Raw genomic sequence first — 19,104 nt, forward strand, 5'->3', positions numbered from 1 at the left:
GCCGTGTACAGCGGTGTATTGGACGCGCTTATCTCCAACGAGCCGGCAATTTCGGCGAGTATAAAAAGCCCGGCCGATCGGACCGAGAGCATTCGCTTCTGCCCCAAAGTTGAGGGTAAGTGCACCGGCAAGTAACTCTTGGCGGTCTTTGGTCAGCCGCACTAGCAAATCATTAAAAAAAAAAACAACAACAACAACAACAACAACAACAACAACAAAAACAACCCTCGAGATCACGAAGATGATGCGTAACTGCATCGTTTTCACCCTGTTGGCCGTCTCCTTGACGGCGGCCACAGGCTACCAATACGAATACTCGTACAAGACCTACACCGCCGACGTGGATTTCCTCCACAAACAAAAGAAGGTCTTTGATCTCCTCGCCTACGTCGACCAGAACATCATCACCGACACCGAGTACTATGAGTACGGTCACACCTTCGAGCTGGCCAACCACATCGAGTACTTCACCAACCAAGTGAGTTCACCGATTGTCATTCTCATATTTTTTATTATATATTATACAAAAAACAAAAAACCTTCGACTTAACGTCCCAAATGTGTAACGTAAAAACGATGTTTTCGTCCAGGATGCCGTAAGCGAGTTCCTCGAGTACTGGAAGTCGGGTGACTACCTGAGCCGTGACGCCCTGTTCTCGTACTACAACGACGAGCACCTCTACGAGATGAAACTCCTTTACCAAGTGTTCTACTTCGCCAAGGACTTCACGACCTTCTACAAGGCGGCCTGCTGGGCCCGCACTTACATGAACCCCGGGGTGTTCCTCGCCGCGTTCACGAACGCCGTGACCTACCGCAGCGACACCAAGTACATCCGGCTGCCCCTCATCTACGAGATCTTGCCCAGCATGTTCTTCGACTCCAAGGTCATCCGTGACGCGTACAAGTACAAGATGAGCCACTGCTACAACAAGTACTACAAGGACTCGTACGACATGGAGAACGCGGTCGAGACGTACTACGTGTACTCCAACTACTCGGACTATTACAACTACTACGGCGCCGCATACAACAACGAGTACAAGCTGAGCTACTTCACCGGTGACATATCCCTCAACGCCTACTACTACTACTTCCGCATGGCCTTCCCCTTCTGGATGGACCTCAAGAGCTACGACCTCCCCAAGAGCTTCCGCGGTGACTTCTACTACTACATCCACAAGCAGATCATGTCGAGGTATTACCTCGAAAGATCCTGCAATGGTTTCAACGAGCTCGATTACTTCTCCTGGGACAAGATCAATTTGCCCGGCTACTACTCCGACTACACCTACGCCAACGGCATTCCCATGCCCAAGCGCGACTGGTGGAACTTTGTTCCCTACTACAAGGCCAAATCCGTCGAGGTGAGTTTTGCATTTTTCAGGCATATGTACGCGTGTGTTGTACAAGCTCTCATCCTTAATATTCTCTTGGTTGTTCTATATATACACATATAGTACATCAAACTGTTGGAGACTCGCATCTACGAAGCCATTGACTTTGGCTTCTTCTACAACGAATCCGGCAAACCGGTCGACCTGTACACCCAAGAGGGCCTCAACTACCTCGGTAACCTCATCGAGGGTAACTTCGACTCCGAAAACCTCCAGTACTACGGCTCGTACGATGCATTGGCACGTAACATCCTCAGCATGAACTACGAATCCACCAGCAAGAACTACTACATCCCGAGCGCCATGCAATTCTTCTCCACCAGCTTGAAGGATCCCGCGTTCTACAGGCTCTACGACAAAATTGTCTACTTCTTCCAGAGGTAAAAGACCACGCGTGTTGGACCCTTTTACAATGGACATTGCCAAAATACAACAATATATCAATGTTGTACAATTACCATGTGTCCGTAGATACAAGAACTACCTGGAGCGCTACAGCAAGGAAGAGTTGGACTTCCCCGATGTGAGCATCGAGGACGTCGAGGTCGACAAACTCGTGACCTACTTCGACGTAAAGGACTATTACATCAACAACGCCATAACCGTGAACAGCTACAAGGAGGGCAAATCCTTCAACATGAAGGCCTGGCAGTACTTCCTCAACTACAAGCCCTACACCTACAAATTCTCGGTCAACAGCAAAAAGGAGACCAAGGGTATAGTGCGCATCTTCCTGGGACCCGCTTACGAGGGTGAACAGTACGTCGACTACTACTCGTACTTCAGCAAGTACTACAAGTACTTCTTCGAGCTCGACCAGTTCGAAATTGGCCGTAAGTTAGCTCATCATGATCATTGACACGTTGTACTCGGGATGGTTGTGATATGTTATTATTATTGTTATTATTATTTTTTTTTTTCTTTTTTTTTTTTTTTTCTTCCCTTACAGTCAAACCCGGCATGAACACCTTCGAGCGCAAGAGCACCGACTCTCCGTTCTTCTACAACTACAACTCCCTCGGTAGCGACGCCTACTACAAGAAGATCATGAAGGCCATCGAGGGCAACGAGCCGTTCACCTACGGCGAGACCCGCTACGGCTTCCCCAGCAACCTCATGCTCCCCAAGGGCTCGGTCGACGGCATGAAGTACAAGATGTTCTTCTACATCAGCCCCTACCAGGAGGGCAAGGTGTACGACATGCCGTTCTACGGCCAATTCAAATTCTACGGCCAATCGTTCGGCTTCCCGCTCGACAGACCCATGAACCCCTGGTTCTTCAAGCTCCAGAACATGTACTTCAAGGATGTGTCCATCTACCACATCAAGGACTACAACAGCAAGTACTAAACGCCCGGGCCATACCCGCTAGAATTACAGCTTCCCCCATAGGCATGGACTTTGTGGACTTTGCTAGTTGGCGACAAAGTCTACATATGTGACGAAATCAACAAGACTTGATAATATTTTGTTATAATTAATTTTTTTTTTTTTTTTCACTGCTGTTCTTCACGTTAAATGCTCATTAACGAGGACGATCGTCTCTCTTATGTTGGGAGATAGGTCTCCTTCATCATTGAATACACTAGAAATAAATGAATAATTTTATTTTAAAAACCATACACATACATCTTGTTCTTTGATATATTTTTGTCACGCAAAAATATACCATTACCCTTCTATCATCTTACATAGTTTACTTGTATATAATATATGTACCCGTATGTGGGTGCATGAATTATTATTACGATGTACCTATAATGTATACTTCGATACGAGACTTACCAAAGACTTGTTTCGTCTATACATCTCATCTCGAGGTCTCAAAACAAAAAATATTCTTTAATCTTTCGAATTTCGAAAAATCCAGTGACCATTTTCCGGTACACTGCATACGCCTAGAACAGTAGTACTTAAGTAGTATTCGGTATAAATTGCAACAATACAGACATTAAAGTACCACTTTGGAATACAAAAGAAATTTAAACAACATCAGTTAGTTTATGAAAACAAATACTTACGAGTATATGTAAAAAACAAACACACTATTACTCGGTAAGAAAAAGTTAACGATACGATAAAATTACCATTCATTTTCGTATGCTATATAATGGAAAACGAAATGGCAAAGACATGGATCTTTCGTTGCAACTGAACCTGTCGTATGATCATCATATCAAGAGATGTGTGGCAACAGAAGAGATACGCTAAAACGTTTGTCCGAATTTTTAAACATTATAATTATTAGATAACAAGGGAGGAAGATGAACTACTCGTGAAACTGTAATTATTTAGGTTTAAAAATTATAAATAACTATTTAGGCTAGTCTTCGAACTTCAAAAAGTATAAGCAATTCTCTACGCGTGTTTCTGTACCGAGGAACCCGGTGACTCTAACGTATATATATATATGTCGTTATGCCATTTAGCAATTGAGTAATATACCACATATACTACCAATAAATCAACACCTATAGATAATATTAATTCGACTATCACCATGGACATATGAAATGGAAAACGTGTCTATATTTGTAAGTTCACTGATGCGTACGAAAGGTAGAATTTTTTTTTTAATAATTAATTGAAAAACCAGCCATTGTACTACCTCCTTCAAATAAACGAGATACATAAACACAGTAATTGGCAAAAAAAAAGAAAAGTTTTTTATCGGTGTAACTATACTTTGAAAAGACCAACACACTACCGGCCAATGACCAGCGCCAAACCTATTTTGTATACATAGTAAGTAAATGCTTCGATGTATACTTGAACAGAGGCTTTTATCTTCAACTTTGTATAACTGTTACGATTACTCGTTTATCATTTTCAGATATTTTAAAAAGATTTTCCCAAAAACCTACTAAACACGTGTTTCACATTTAGTAGTTTTTAATGAGGGCATATATATGAATTAAACACTTATTTTCTCAACTAATTGATTCCAAACTAAACAAGTAGACGCAACCGTAAGTACAGTAAGGTAAATTTGTCCCAAAATTTGATCTTTGCGATGTCGAAGAATCGCAGCCGGCACTTCATATTTAATTGTGGGATAATTAAAATTTCCAATTAAAATAAGTATTTAGAAAATGTTCGAAATATTTTGTTTGCATACTTTTCGCAAAAACAACCCTCCCCCGCTGAAAGAAGAATGAATAATCTGAATGTACTTCAAAAAGACTACAGGTATCGCTTTGACCATAGTTTGGTCATGAATCAATTTTTGCAAAGAACTTGGCAGCATCGCAACAAAACTCAAATTAGGTATTTTTTTTTTTTATATATATATTTACTTAGGTACAGGAGTGACTCCAAAAAAACGTGTATACTTGCAAAGTGCAATTACAAGATAATAAACAAAGTAAAAGGGATACAATGAAATGTAAAAAAGATTGGTAGGTACATCTCGTTAAATTAGTAGGTAACTTACTGTTTCATTCTTTTTCAACTTGAAAGTAATAACACTAAATTATTATTATTATTATTATTGTTATTATTATTATTATTATTATTATTATTATATGGACGAAGTTAAAAAGTTAACATGTATGCCTGCATTTCTCGAATAATGTATGTGGTGTTTAACTATGTATAAATAAACACGAAATATTTTCCTCAAATGGCTCTTGTTTTGATAACTTGATCATAAAATTAAGTAATTAAATTCATAAGCACAATACATGTAAGATTAGCCAGCTACAACATGGTTTGTGTCAAATGGATTAGATAGATTCGAGTTTCTAAGACCAAATAGCGGAGTAGGGAAGATCAAGAGTTTTTTTTTCAAAAGTATACTGCTTGATCTCGTAATACAGCCAAGTAAAAACGATGCGGTTTGACATTAGGCCCAACCATGTCAATTGGTGCGGGACCAAGTGGCTATAGCGATCAGTTGAATCAATGATAATTGCGCGAAAAACAAAAAACTTGATTGGCATTTTGCGGGTTTTACGCAAGACCCGGCGCCTTTTGACCACCCGAGATGCTTGTTTTCAAAAATACAGTCTTCGGCCAGCAGCACTTTATCTTCAATTTACGTAATCGTTCGAATTCCCCGTAAGAAAACTAGTATTTTCAAATCATATCTTATTTACACGCGTCTCGCAAAAACAAAAAGTTTGACCCCGCGTCAAAAAGTGTATCAGCTTATAATATATACACACATTTCGTAGGTGTATTTTACTGTTTTTATTTTCTCGTGCCAATCAGTTGTATCAAAATATAATGACTAATATAAGATATTATAAGATAATATAAGAATTGTTGCTGCTCCGGCACTTAATCCGATTACACACAATTTGTCCAGAGCGGTCAAACTTGATAGTTCGATTTTAATCGATAACAAAAAAAAAAAAAAAAAAAAAAAAAAAAAAAAAAAAAAAATTTGTACGTACTTGATTGTTGAATGTTTTTCCCAAAATGTTGAAAAATAAACATGATGATCTTAAAACTTTGGGGGTAGTGAGGCGCAAGGTTTGAAAAAAAAACTATATGCAAGGGAACGTTAACTTTGCTTGGGCTCAAAATAACAAAAAATGAGTGTGCACAGGAAAGTCTTAAAAATCTCGAATGTTCGGTGAAGCAATTAATTCCTTATTTTGAAAACATAAGATGTCTCGCTCTGACTCGCTTCTTCGTGTATGACCCGTGTATTTTTTCGACTTATTTTTCCACAAAAATATACACTGCGTGTTGGCCAAAGTTTCCGTACACGCATCAGAGCTGGATGATTGGTATGGTCGCGATCACCACCACCGTCGCAATTATGTGCTCGTATAACGTGGTACGTCTGGGTGACAGTGCGACATTTGACCCCCACGAAAGCGATGTCGATTAAACAACACCTCGTAGATTAAGCGTAACTCTTATAAAGCTCAGGGCGAGGCCTCTGTGCCATCAGTTAGCGGCTATACTTGAGGTACCCTCCTCTACTTATTTACCAAACGAAATCATACACCGTCCGACATTGCATCATCCAATTGGTTCATTACTTTTATATATTTCTTCATTTTGTTTATTTCGCGCTCCTAGGCTTGGAATTTTTTTTTTTTTTTTTTTTTAACGGTTTACACGTCTCTAACAGCACAAAGTGTTTCAAGCATTGAAAATATTTTTGTGCGAAAAAAAAAAGAAAAACAAATAACTTTTTGTCTCCTTTCGCGTTAATTTTCAAGCAATACGTGGAAAATGTTTGGCGATCCTATTTGGACCCCAATGCCTTGTTGGTTAAGCTTCTTTATAGTAGTCTTCTAGTATTTAAATAAATAAAACTTATTATTATTATTGCTAAAAAATATTATAAAGTAAGTTAACGCTCCATCTTGAGTGCTGCTATTATCTTGTACGAGAAGCCATTAAAATGCATGGGACGTTGTGTGACGTTTTCAAAATGATTAAAACGATTTTACAACTTTATGACAATTGTCTTTAATTTTTAAATGTCACATAGTTTTGGACCCGCGTTTAAATAATTTTTTATCAATCAAGCGTGTGACAAGGTGGATACCGAGTCAATCGATTCCATCAATAAACGATCAATCTTTTGTTCTACCACCCGACCAAGATAAAAATAAATCCGTAGTTGATAATATTATAAGTACAGTCATGTAATCATTAACACCGAATTTCCCAGTTTTGCGCTTGCCCACATCATTGCCATTAACTGCTTGTACTGTAATGCATCCACCAGAGCTCATTCATCTGTATTTTGTTGAAATAATTTTAATTTTAATTTTAGGCTTCGATTAGCACAAAAAAGAGAGAGAGAGAGAGAGAGGGGGAAAAGTAAGGAAGAAAGGACAAAAAAAAGCCGTGATGCTCGGTAGGCTAGTACTTTTGTCGGTGGTGGCCGTCGGTTGGGTGACGGCCCAAGCCTACAAGCCGGAACACAAGATCGAACACACCGCCGACATGGACTTTTTGCTCAAGCAAAAGCGCGTCTACCAGATCATGTACCACTCCAACATGCCCGAGTTGAAGGCCGAGCTTCACAAGGAGGGCCAGGAGTACGATGTCGAGGCCAACAAGGACAACTACACCAACAAGGTATATTATTTTGGGTGTATATTTACATTTTTGGATTAAACAAGAATAAGTATGTATACCATATCGATTTTGCGTCAACTATATAAAATCAATCAAACAGTTACTAAAATCATTAACTTATGGAGCTCATTACGTATTCATACATCCACTTTCCTTGACGAAAAAGAAAAACAGTCTGGAAATTAGATTAATCACTCCGAGAGAACAAAATAATGAATATTAAAGAGAAATCCCAGAAAATATTACCATTTCGCACGGTTAATCCGATACAAATTGGCAAAAAAGGAAAAAATTGTTACTTTTAATGGTAAAGATTATTGTTTGAATAGTCAAAATTATGGTTCGAATAGTCAAAAATTCCTATACGGGAAGGTAAAATTTATCAACCAATCCTTTTAAGGTTTACTGTTCTAGCCATAATTTTAACTGTTAATAAAACAATCTTTACCGTTAAAAATAATAATAACATTTCCCAACTGTGAGGAAAAGTAATTTTTGCTGGAATGTCTCCATAATTGTTGTTCTTTTTTTTCCTCAGTGTACAAAATATGTCCAATAGAAGAGAAAACAATTAAAAAAAAAGTATGTTTATTTGCATGAACTTTCAAAATATACATGTTATTTACCCAAAATGAATTATCCCGAATCGTATAACTATGTATGTATGAATGACCTCTGAATCGAAGTGCGCAATATATATACACACGTGTAATGTTCTTGTGCCATCAGGAGGTGGTAACGGAGTTCCTGCGTCGCTACGAGCACGGCTTTTTGCCGAGCGAGGCCGACTTCTCGATATACCACCCCCGATGCCTCGCGGAAACCATCGCCGTGTTCCGTTTGCTCTACTACGCCAAGGATTTTGACACCTTCTACAAAACGGCCCTATTCTGTCGCAACCGGATCAGTCCCTCCGTGTTCAGCTACGCGTACTACCTCGCCGTCATCCACCGGCCGGACACCAAGTTCATGAAGCTGCCGCCCCTGTACGAGATCACACCCACGTACTTCTACAACCGCGACTTGCTCGAGAAGGCGCACCATTACAAGAAGCACGGCCAGTTCGGTGAGTTGAAGTACAGCCAATTAAGGGCAGAGCATGTAAATATAACACCTTTGTCCCACCCCCCTGCAGTGCCCAAGCACAGCGCTGGCTACGACGCGTACGTCATCCCGTACAACTACTCGAGGGTGTCCAGCGAGTACGACTACGAGCAGCGGCTGGCGTACTTTACCGAGGATATCGGGCTGAACTTGTTCTACTACTTTTTGCGCAGCATGTACCCGTTCTTCATGAGTAGCGAGGAGTTCGGCTGGCCAAAGTACTTCCGGGGCGAGGAGTACCTGTACGGCCAGGACCATCTATTCAACCGCTTCTACCTGGAACGGTTGAGCAACGACCTCGGCAAGATCGAGGATTACGACCACAGTAGGCCGTTCTATCCGGGCTACTGGCCCTCCCTCGACCATCCTAATGGACAACAGTTCCCATCCAGACCCGCCGACGCCTACTTCCCCAGAGACAAGTACCAAAAGATCAGGGTACGTTATTTGCACCTATATATTATATGTACATCAGAGCGCGCGGTGGCTCAGTCGGCTAGGTCGTGGATTGGCACGCGGGGAGACCGTGGTTAGATTCCCGGCCGATGCGACTTTCGGGCAAGTACCTCTGTGATTTCTCACTTGTGCTTTTTCACCACGCAATGCTCCTCGAGGAGGGTTTAGGCGACCTCCTCGCAGCATAATTGCCTAATTTTCCCCTACCCCCCTCCCAGTAATGGGAGGCCTCCCATCCCTTTCCTTGTCCCTTTCCCCAGTGCTAAGTGCCCATAGTAGTGCCCTTATTAAAGGAACCGGACGTAGAGCACTATAATATAAAAAAAAAAAATATTTATATCATCATACTTTTACATGCGCCTTATTTAGTGGCAAAACCCCGGGGCTAGAATAACGATTATTTATACCTGCATCTTGAATGTATGAAATATCCGAGAAATCATCATTTGAACGGTCAAGTTCTAAAAAACCGGGAATATATATATTATCGAGTTGGAGCCATTTGGGATGAATCAATGCGCATCTTCACTGGTATAATCGTGGGTGTTGAGCTGATGTAGAAACTGAAAACTAAAAAATCGAAAACCGTAAATGTTCAGGAGTTTGAAGAGTACGAGTCGAGAATCAACCAGGCGTTGGACTCCGGGATCGTGTACACCAAGGAAGGCAAGACCGAGAAGATCCTCAACTATGGTGGTATCAACATCCTCGGCAACATGATCGAGGGCAACGCCGACTCGTGCAACCCCATGTACTACGGCAACATCGAGGCCCTCGGCCGCAACATCATCGGCTTCGGCTCGGACCCGGACACGAGCAGCAATCTCGTGTCCAGTGCCCTCGAGCATTTGGTGACGAGCGTCAGGGATCCTGGCGTCTGGAGGCTCTGGAAAAGAATACTCAACTTTTACCGCAGGTTAGCCCACCCAAAACGTTAGTATTGTTTATCGCGTTAATTGTACATGTTTATTATCATTATCCCCCGTGACGCGTCGCAGGTACAAGAAAAACCTGCAGCCCTACAAGCCCGAGAAAATCCGGTTCCCCGAGTTGAAGATCGAGTCGGTGACGACCGACAGGCTCGAGACCTTCTTCGAGCCGTTCGACGTGACGATAAGCCACGGGTTGCCGATTGTCAGCGAACACGAGGCCAAGGACCACGTGGTCCAGACCCGGCAGTACCGTTTGAACCACAAACCCTTCAAGCTGTACATCAACATCGAGTCCGAGAAGGAGGTCAACACCTCCATACGCTTATACTTCGGTCCAAAGTACAACGTGCACCGGCAGGAGGAGAGCCTTCAACAACGTCGCCCCTACTTTTACAGTTTAGACATGATTCTCTACCGTCGTAAGATTATGTTTTTTTTCTATACATTATTATATATATGCATGAGGCACAAAGAGCACTTGTATGATGTGCACACACGTTGTACACGGTTGCAGTGAGCCCCGGGATGAACAAGATCGAGCGCGACTGCAACGATCTTTTCTTCACGGTGGAAGACAGCGATCCGAGCGAGGTGTACTACAAGAAGGTCCTCGACGCGATAGCGGGAAGCGGCGAGCTCAAGTACCAGCAGGTCGTGTACGGTTTTCCGCAGCGGCTGATTCTGCCGAGGGGCAGACCGGAGGGTATGCCGTATCAGTTATACGTGCACGTGTCGCCGTTGGAGAGCGACCCGTTGTACTACTGGTCGCCCACAATTGGCGAGTCGCTGCTGGACTCACGGCATTTCGGCTTTCCCTTGGACAGGCCCTTCCACGAGCACGAATTCCACGGACCGAATTTCTACGCCAAGGACGTGCTCATTTACCACTCGATGGAGAACGACGTGGGCTATTGATTCGCGCATTGTTTATCTCAGGAACGGCAAATTATTTCTTTGTCGTTTTCTTTGTCTCTTCGTTAACACAAAAAATAAGACAAAGCTGATTTCTTTTGGTTTTTTTTTTTTTTTTTATAAATCGTACAAGTTTTTTTTTTTCGTTACGTTAGTTCCTCTCGAGGAGTTATACTATGTTGCTTGGATTGCTGTCATCGGTTTACCATACGCTTGTTTATAACGTTCAACATTTCATGAAATTAAACGATGATTATTGTACGTATTAATATGATTAAACTGTTCAAACGAGTATACCTTCTTTTTTTAATCATTTTCATTGGCGTTTGAACGACTTGGGGCCCCCCAAAGGACGAGGACAGGGACACCACTTTCTTCCACATATTAACAAGAAAAATGCCTTGCTCGCGTTTAACGCGGACAAGCCACGGGTACAATGTGAGACCGACATGGATTGGGAATAAACAGTGTAGGCTGGAACACTAAAAATATACGTCATCGTTTTAGTCGTGACCCACATCGTGACTTGTGTAGTGTGACTCTTGGACGCGTTTTGCAAATCAGCACTCTCTGCACCACCACCGAGTATACACAGCTTGAAACAACTTTTTTGAATAATGTTTGAGCACGTTCGCCTTCTGAGAAAGGGCTCAGTTAACAATACATACAATATGTATAAGTACAGGGACAAACAACAAAAGCCGAGGATTGTGGTATACCGTTCGTCGGGGATGAGCCTCTTTGTCCCTAAATGACGCTGCAAATAAAAAAAAGTCTCATGTTAAAATGAATACCGATCATACGTAACATTTGTTTCAAAACGAATTATGCGTTGACATTTTACGCGATAAGAAGATATATAAGAACTTTTGTTTTTTATGAAAATGCTTGTGGATCGTGGGACAATTTTGGAAAATAACGTTAAGAAAAGCATCAATTTTTAGGAGGAAACAAAAAAAATTGTTAAAAATGAAAAATCGTTCCGAAGGCATGACGCAACGAGTCGGTAAATACCTAGGCATTATGCATGCGGTGTGTATATAATGTATTCGGCATTGTACATCGAGATATGTACTGTTATGAGCTAAAACTGTACAGTTAGACGTAGCAGGAAAACAAGCAGCAACGACTCTGATGAGCAAAGACTTGAAACTGAGAGACCCACACGTGTATGTGAATAATAATACGGTAATGAACGCCTCCGAGGCCTCATATGCTTTATAATTTAAATTTCCATTGGATGATCGCCCGTATAATTATTAACGATCAATTTAAAATTAATGACGTATCGTTTTACATAATATGCATTATAGATTTAGTTCGATAATAGCCATATTGAGTCTAAAAATACAATACACATATATTTGTTTACGCCTTTGATGTTTTTTTTATAACTGTATATATAGGCTTTGTTGAACAATGCTAGTATGAGTACTTTCAACGGAGAATTTGTGAAATCTGCCTACTCTGCAACTATCAATTTGTCGTAATGGCACGTGCGTGTGTTTTTATTGCAATAACACACGATTGCGCCAAAAATATTCACGACAGAAGACTAATTATAGCTGTAAACGAGTACTCTTGCGAATGTCAACGTTGAAAAAAAAAAAAAAAAAAAAAAAAAAAAAAAGAAATTTATTTACACTACTTAGTCATCAAAACTTGGGACTTGGGTAAGCGAATCGTCTCGCTATTTTAAAATTATACAAAAAAAAAAAAAAAAAAAAAAAACAACGGAAGTTTCCATATGACTGAACTGTTACACGATCTCTTACAAAACACCTGCAGGTCCATCGAGTCCCACAAAAAGCGTTATACAGAGAAAAAAGTTTTCAACTGCCCCTTCCTCTCGTCGCTCGTCCAAGTCAACGAACTTGAACTCGCTCGAACGAGAACGTCATATATATATACAAAAAAAAAAAAGAAAAGAAAAAAAAAAACAGTCACCACTATGCCACTCGCAGCGTGTTACATATATACAAAAGGGTAGAGCCGAAGCGTCAATGACACCGTCCACCGACCCTTGGGCGTATAAATACCTATTGTGTACCGATACCCGCAAATTCTGTCAGGAGTAGGCCTCTCGACTTATTTTGGTCAAGGTCACAGATGATGGACGTCACCCTGTACCGATGTATAAGTATGGTTCGGTAGCACACACGTAAATATACGCACTTGTGCATGTATATAATATTATGGGGCCAGAGGGGGGAAGGAAGTCTCGGGGGCAAGAATGTGGGCCGTTAGCCGGAGCGAGTGTGCACACCTGGGAGCTGAGCGGCGCCTTAGTTTTCGTTCGAGCTTGCGCCGGTTAACAACGCACCGAGACCCCGCAAGGAAGTCCCAAGGTGGAGGATTTTTTTTTTTTTTCTGGCCACCGAGTACCTGCCGCGGCGAGTCCTCGCCATGGAGTTCCGCACCTTTGTTGTGAGTATACGGTGCGATTTTCTTTCGGGGACGCCGATTTTTTCTTTTTTTTTTCCGCATCCTTTGACACTCTGAACGAGAAAAAAAAAAGAATCGTACACGCGAAAGACAACAGGTGGGTATTAAAATAGAAAGGCGAGAGAGCGCGTTGTTGTCTCTAATTTTATGGTGCAAGCACGGGAAAATCGGCATCATCCCCGCACAGCGCGGCGTCTTCAATCACGATGTTTAATTGCCTCGAAAGCAAGTCCATATATATTGTATACAAAATGTATGACTTTCGCTCGCCGCGAATCAAAGGATCAACACTTTCGCAAAGTATACAACTTATACGTTTCCGCAACAATAACTCAACAACTCTGGTATAAAATTACGCCCACGAGCGACTTCCGCTTCCTCCTTCCGAGCCGTGCAGTGTGTAATGTATATACAGAAATAAGCTCGGTATAATGTGTATCCGAAAGCACCATGAAAAACACAACAACGCGTGTATAGGGTACGCGAGTTGAAAAAATAAAAATGAGGAGCTTCAAACAACCAAGCCTCTCTGCGTTACATTGTACAATATAACATAATATGCCAAAGAGCGTCTGTATATATTAAGGTTTTTTTATTGCGTTCGTGAAAAACCGGTTTTTCGCGGATCATCGGCACACACTCGCGCTCCGCGGGCCGTAACTGTAACGTTGGCGCCGCGTTAACGTCCCGGAGACGATATTTTACCGGCTCATCTAACGCCAAGGAGTCTGCGTGGTTGCATCCATACATGATTGTAGAGGATATATTATATATGTATTATACGTGCAGGCTCCGTGCTCTTCGGGCAAGTAGGTTAAACGCGCAATGCCACGTAAATATATTTATATATCCTGCCCCGCGGTTTTTCGCGATTCAAAGGATATATTTAATGTGCCTGTGCATGTGTATAATTATGTAGGCGCTGTGGGGTGAACGATTGCTTGATTGTTTAGACGCGCTCGAGAGAGATGCATTTGGCTGTCCAAAGTGGAGCGAAAAAACCATAAAATCGGTACACAAACGAGGAAAGAACACGGTGGCACACATTTCCCGTGCATCGTCCGTATATATATATAGGTATGGATATACGCGAAGACAGAAATGGGACTGTGTAATACATGTACATTAGGTATATACATACACGTTTCCAGGAAGATCCACAATGTTAATTTACAATCCACGAAGGTATTAATAAAATTGATGGATGCGTGTCCAGTATACATACGGGGAAATGGGTTGCTTGTTTTTTCACGATTACAGGAGAGAAACTAACACATACATTACGTACAAAGTAAAGTGGCAAGTGTGGCAAAGTAAAATGTGTGCAATTTTCCCATTATCGGTAATACATATATATTAGGTATACCTACGTATATGTAACAACGTGAATTATCAACTGTTGACACATTGCGTAAAACCGATATATATATATACATATATATCTAATTAGCTATTTTGGGGTCATTGCCCAATATATGATTGTGCTGAAACGCGTGTACCTCATAATTGACAATATTTTTGATTTTTTTTTTTTTGATTTTGGTTGCTCGTTTGTTGGATTGTTTTAAAAAGTCGTTTGATCATATATACGTTTGACGTTTACGGTGACGGTTTAGGCGCGAGAAGCCGATGATTGCCACAATCGGGGTTATTATGTAAATCGTTACGGAAATCAGAGAAAGTCGCCGCGGTGGTTCGGTAACCTAGATCAAAAAATCATAGTCGTCGCGTTGTGTACCAATAATTATATGATCCCTCCTCCTCTCCTCGATACACGAAGCATCCGGAAACGCGGGGCATTTTTTCTGTCACAATCAAACCTCAAAAGTTACAGCTAATTCTTATACTGTACGTTATAGAAACGAAGTCATTATTACATAAAAATACCAAGCTTACGTAAATCGATTGACACAAGCGCGTAATGGCAAAAAAAAAACAACAACCATACATATTAGGCATATTGTAAAGAGGAGGAGGAGGAATGTCCTTTTGAACGCGTTGCTCGCTCGGGGCGTTCCACGGCTTCTTACGATGCTTTGCGAGTGTGTGTATAAGTAACTATGCGCATGAACCGGGTACCGTTAACTTGTTAAGATCACGCGGTTACCATATATGTAGATATATGTATATATATATATATACACAAACGCGAAAGAGACACGCGTTTGTATATATCTATATGGCACAAACAGGATTATATTCATATATATATATACGTTTATGCAGATATGTATATATATTATACCGGTGTGCATGTTAATTCGCTTAACGGGGACTGTCTTTTGCTTCGCGCGTAGGGGGAGGAGATCGAGCATGAATGAGTATTTGACGAGCTTATCCAAATGATAAATACATTAGCGATTGACAATTGATCTATTATACCCACTACTCATATGGGTATTACATAAACATGTACACAGGTCCTATGGATTATTGTTGGTGGCTATAATGGTCTCGCTCTTTTTTCGCAACGTCTGGTGTAACGAAAATACACGTAGGATGAAAATACGATTGGATGCGAAAATTAATTTATGCGAGATAAAAGGTGTAAGAGCTCCTATCGATTAAACGGTACATGGAAAAAAAAACCTGTGTGATAAGCGAGGTGATAACGATGCCAACTCAGGCTCACATTGTATACTAAGATGTTTAATTGCTCCGAAATAACCTGTTGGACCTCCTTTTGCCACAGAAAAGAAGGAAGATAAATCGTATATGTCATGGTGGTGGTCGAAGAAGGAGGAATGCCGCGCAAAGAGAATAAGGATATTACGCGCTGACGGTTGCTGTTACTTTATTGCGGTCACGCGTACTTAATTCGCTTCATCCCGTGCGCGCGTCTGAGTTGTACATACCCAAGTCATGCTATTTCGAATCGATCACCGTGCACCTATCCGTGTGGGGCTAATAAAAATAATAACAATTGAAAAAATTTCCATTTACTCGGGGCAGATGATCTTGCTTTGCGCGTCTTGTTTCGCCGATGACTCCAAGGACAAGGAGACCAACAGCGTCACCGACAAAAACACGATAGCCGACGAGCCGCCCGAGGGATACTACGCCTTTGTGGAGTCGCCGAACGCCGAACCGCCGAAAGTCAGGCCGCCACCCTACATCGACAGCGACAAGGAGTGCCGAGGTAAACATATATATATATATATATGAATTTTTGCTTCGGCCGATATCGGAAAGAAAAAAATAAAATAAAAAAAGAAATTCTTTCGTTATTGCAGACAATGGCAAACAGGGCAAGGGCTTCGTGTCGATAGACAACATATGCGGCGATCTCAACAAGGGATACATCCCGAGGAACCCCATGAAGCACTCTTTCGCTGGATCCTCCTACCCGTTGTGAGTATCATCTATATCCGTATACCTATTTTAAATTTGAATTTGTGAAAGAACGTGATTTTACGTGACGATTCGCAGCGAGCTCATAAGGAACCACACCCTCAAGTTCCTGAGCAAAGCACTACCGATCCTCAAAGCCGACGACTCCCTGCCCAAGGTCGCCAAAGTTCAGCCCTTCTCGCAAAACTCGTGAGTTGTCGTTAATTGTTTTACCACAGTTTGTTTGATTATATAAAGTATACGATCGAAAAATCGGTACTGTTCGAATTTCAGCGTCGATACCGATCAGAAGCGCAGCTTAAGGAAAAAACGCTCGGCAAACGAGCAGCTGAGCGAGACGAGCCGCAGCGGCAGGAAGTTCTGCGAAAACGGAAGCGGAGTGTAAGTATTATATATGTAACGGCGCCTAAACGTGTGTTTTTCCGAACCGATGGACGTATATATGTATTATACCCATATTAAAAAATGGCAGGGTGTGCATGCTGTACAAGGCGATTCAGGGCGAGCCGTTGGGCCAACCGGCGGCCGAGCGCAGGGACGAGCCACCGGCTACGAGTGCCAACGTGGAGTATCGCCAGCGGACGCCGAGCCAGGAGAAAACGACCGAGTACACGGGACCCCCGACCCCGTGTCCTGCCAAGGTCGAGTACGCCACGCCGGTATTTGCCAAGAACTACCAGGGCGTGTGGCGCTACGTCGTCCAAATACCCTACGAGGGGTACTTCACCCAGACGATCGAGGTCACGCGATGCATGTAAGGATCTTACGATTTGTTACAAATTGCTTTTCACGGCTTATGCGATTGCTAATGGGGGATTTCTGATTACCATTTCAAAACGACGCTCGTACCGTGACGTGGGGTTTCGTTACTCGAGCAAGCTATACGTGTTATCATCGTGCATCGACAGGTTTCAACAATCGCCAAATAATGGAGCGACGCGTTTTTCGTTTTTTCTTAGGCCGGTTTTAAACATTTTTTTATCAACTATCGTACAACTTGAGACACATGCACGTAACAATAAGAGATCGAGACTTGTATAGGGAAGGAGATGCGTTAACAAATCACCCGTAATAGGTGTAAAGTACGAATTTCGAGGAGGGACAATAAAAAAAATCGACTATCTTTGCAATTTTACCGTAGCCAACGGGCTTATTTTGCAAAAAAAAAAAAAAAAAAAAAAAAAAAAAAAATCACCAAATGCTCGTGACACGTACAAAATCCAAGAAAAACTCTCGTTGTTTACCATGAAATGAAACTGTTTATCTTTTCTTTGTAAAATAGTAACGCGACAAACAATAAAAAACAAAAAATACTTATCTTCCGGAGTAAATTAGAACAGTTAGTACACGCCGACGCGTGCCAGTGCGGGGGGGGGGGGGTCACGAAATCTCGAATAAACACAATGACCATCGTATAAGTACTCTACGAAACAAAACAAAAAAAATCAATCTCGCAGCCAATCGAGATGCCACTACCTGGACGGCGGTTGCCTGTCGTCGCCCCGCTGGACGAGTCTACTCGTGGCCGAGATCTTCTACCCGGATACCTTCCTCGAGGAGAGCCCGAGCGGCGGCCGACTACCCGGACCGCCCCGTGACCCGGTGGCTGGCTCCCCCCCGCCGGTCCAGGACTTCCAAAATTACCAACAGTACCTGCAGAAGCGAGCCGGCGAAAGCGAGGCCCGCAGCAGTAGCGGTGGTGCCAGCGGAGCCAGTGCCGGTGGACCGGTCAACGGAAGCAACGGCTCCCAGGCTGGACCCCATCACTGCGACGGTGTCGACGACATGGGCTGCTTCCAGGTATTTTTTTACGTAATTTTAATAAAATAATTGTAGATTAAAAAAATTTTTTTTTTTTTCGTCTTCAACAAACACCATAGTTTCTGGTTAAAAAAAAATACAATAATACAATAATAAAAAATAATCCGTGTTTTTCAGGTCCGATTGTATTATGACTGGTTCCTCGTGCCCGGCAGCTGCAAGTGCTGGCGTCCCGATTACTTCAACCGTTACTTTCGCCGAAGCAACCCAAGCCCGGAACTGTAAATCGTGATGCCCTGCTTCGTACAATCGACAATCGAATCGTCAATTTCTCATCTGAACGTCATTTATTTCATATCGACATCGACAAAAAACAAAACAAAAAAAAGATAGAGACAAGAAAAAACATGCATCTGCTGGTAGTGGGAGGGGGGGGGGGACGTGCAGTATTTTGTGTGGAGGTTGCCGTTGTGCGAGACGGCAATGACGATAGCGGTACTTTATACTCCATTTGATATTTCTTTTCGTTGCGACGGGCAAAAAGAGACAAAGAGAGATTAAGACGGAACATTTGTAAAAATCAATAATTATATGGTTTAAAATAACGAACGGAAGAATCTCGACACGACAGGTTTATACATAAAAAAATATATTTAAGTAGTACGATGACGAGTGTCCAAGTTCTTTCGTTTTGACTG

The 19,104-nt window shown here is 42.0% G+C and overlaps 3 protein-coding genes across 3 annotated transcripts; all 3 read left to right on the forward strand.

The window, feature by feature from the left end:
* The first annotated feature begins 241 nt into the window (after positions 1–241).
* On the forward strand, positions 242–2,747 carry LOC106635770 (hexamerin 70c-like). Its single transcript, XM_014347907.2, has 5 exons — positions 242–478; positions 591–1,367; positions 1,461–1,777; positions 1,869–2,230; positions 2,347–2,747. The coding sequence occupies exons 1-5, from the start codon at positions 242–244 to the stop codon at positions 2,745–2,747; spliced, it is 2,094 nt and encodes a 697-aa protein (XP_014203393.2).
* A 4,467-nt stretch (positions 2,748–7,214) lies between these two features.
* On the forward strand, positions 7,215–10,868 carry LOC106635787 (hexamerin 70a-like). Its single transcript, XM_014347923.2, has 6 exons — positions 7,215–7,445; positions 8,175–8,511; positions 8,581–8,987; positions 9,605–9,921; positions 10,004–10,356; positions 10,452–10,868. Exons 1-6 carry the CDS (start codon positions 7,215–7,217, stop codon positions 10,850–10,852), a joined length of 2,046 nt encoding a protein of 681 aa, XP_014203409.2. The 3' UTR covers positions 10,853–10,868.
* Positions 10,869–13,197: 2,329 nt separating this feature from the next.
* On the forward strand, positions 13,198–18,691 carry spz6 (Spaetzle domain-containing protein 6). Its single transcript, XM_014347998.2, has 8 exons — positions 13,198–13,276; positions 16,247–16,433; positions 16,528–16,645; positions 16,724–16,834; positions 16,919–17,026; positions 17,118–17,399; positions 18,103–18,445; positions 18,584–18,691. The coding sequence occupies exons 1-8, from the start codon at positions 13,256–13,258 to the stop codon at positions 18,689–18,691; spliced, it is 1,278 nt and encodes a 425-aa protein (XP_014203484.2). The 5' UTR covers positions 13,198–13,255.
* The last annotated feature ends 413 nt before the right edge of the window (positions 18,692–19,104 follow it).

The sequence above is a fragment of the Copidosoma floridanum genome, unplaced genomic scaffold (genome assembly GCF_036245765.1).
Source record: "Copidosoma floridanum isolate Cflo_tuat_1 unplaced genomic scaffold, Cflo_Japanese_pri ptg000019l, whole genome shotgun sequence".
In the NCBI taxonomy this organism is placed as follows: domain Eukaryota; kingdom Metazoa; phylum Arthropoda; class Insecta; order Hymenoptera; family Encyrtidae; genus Copidosoma; species Copidosoma floridanum.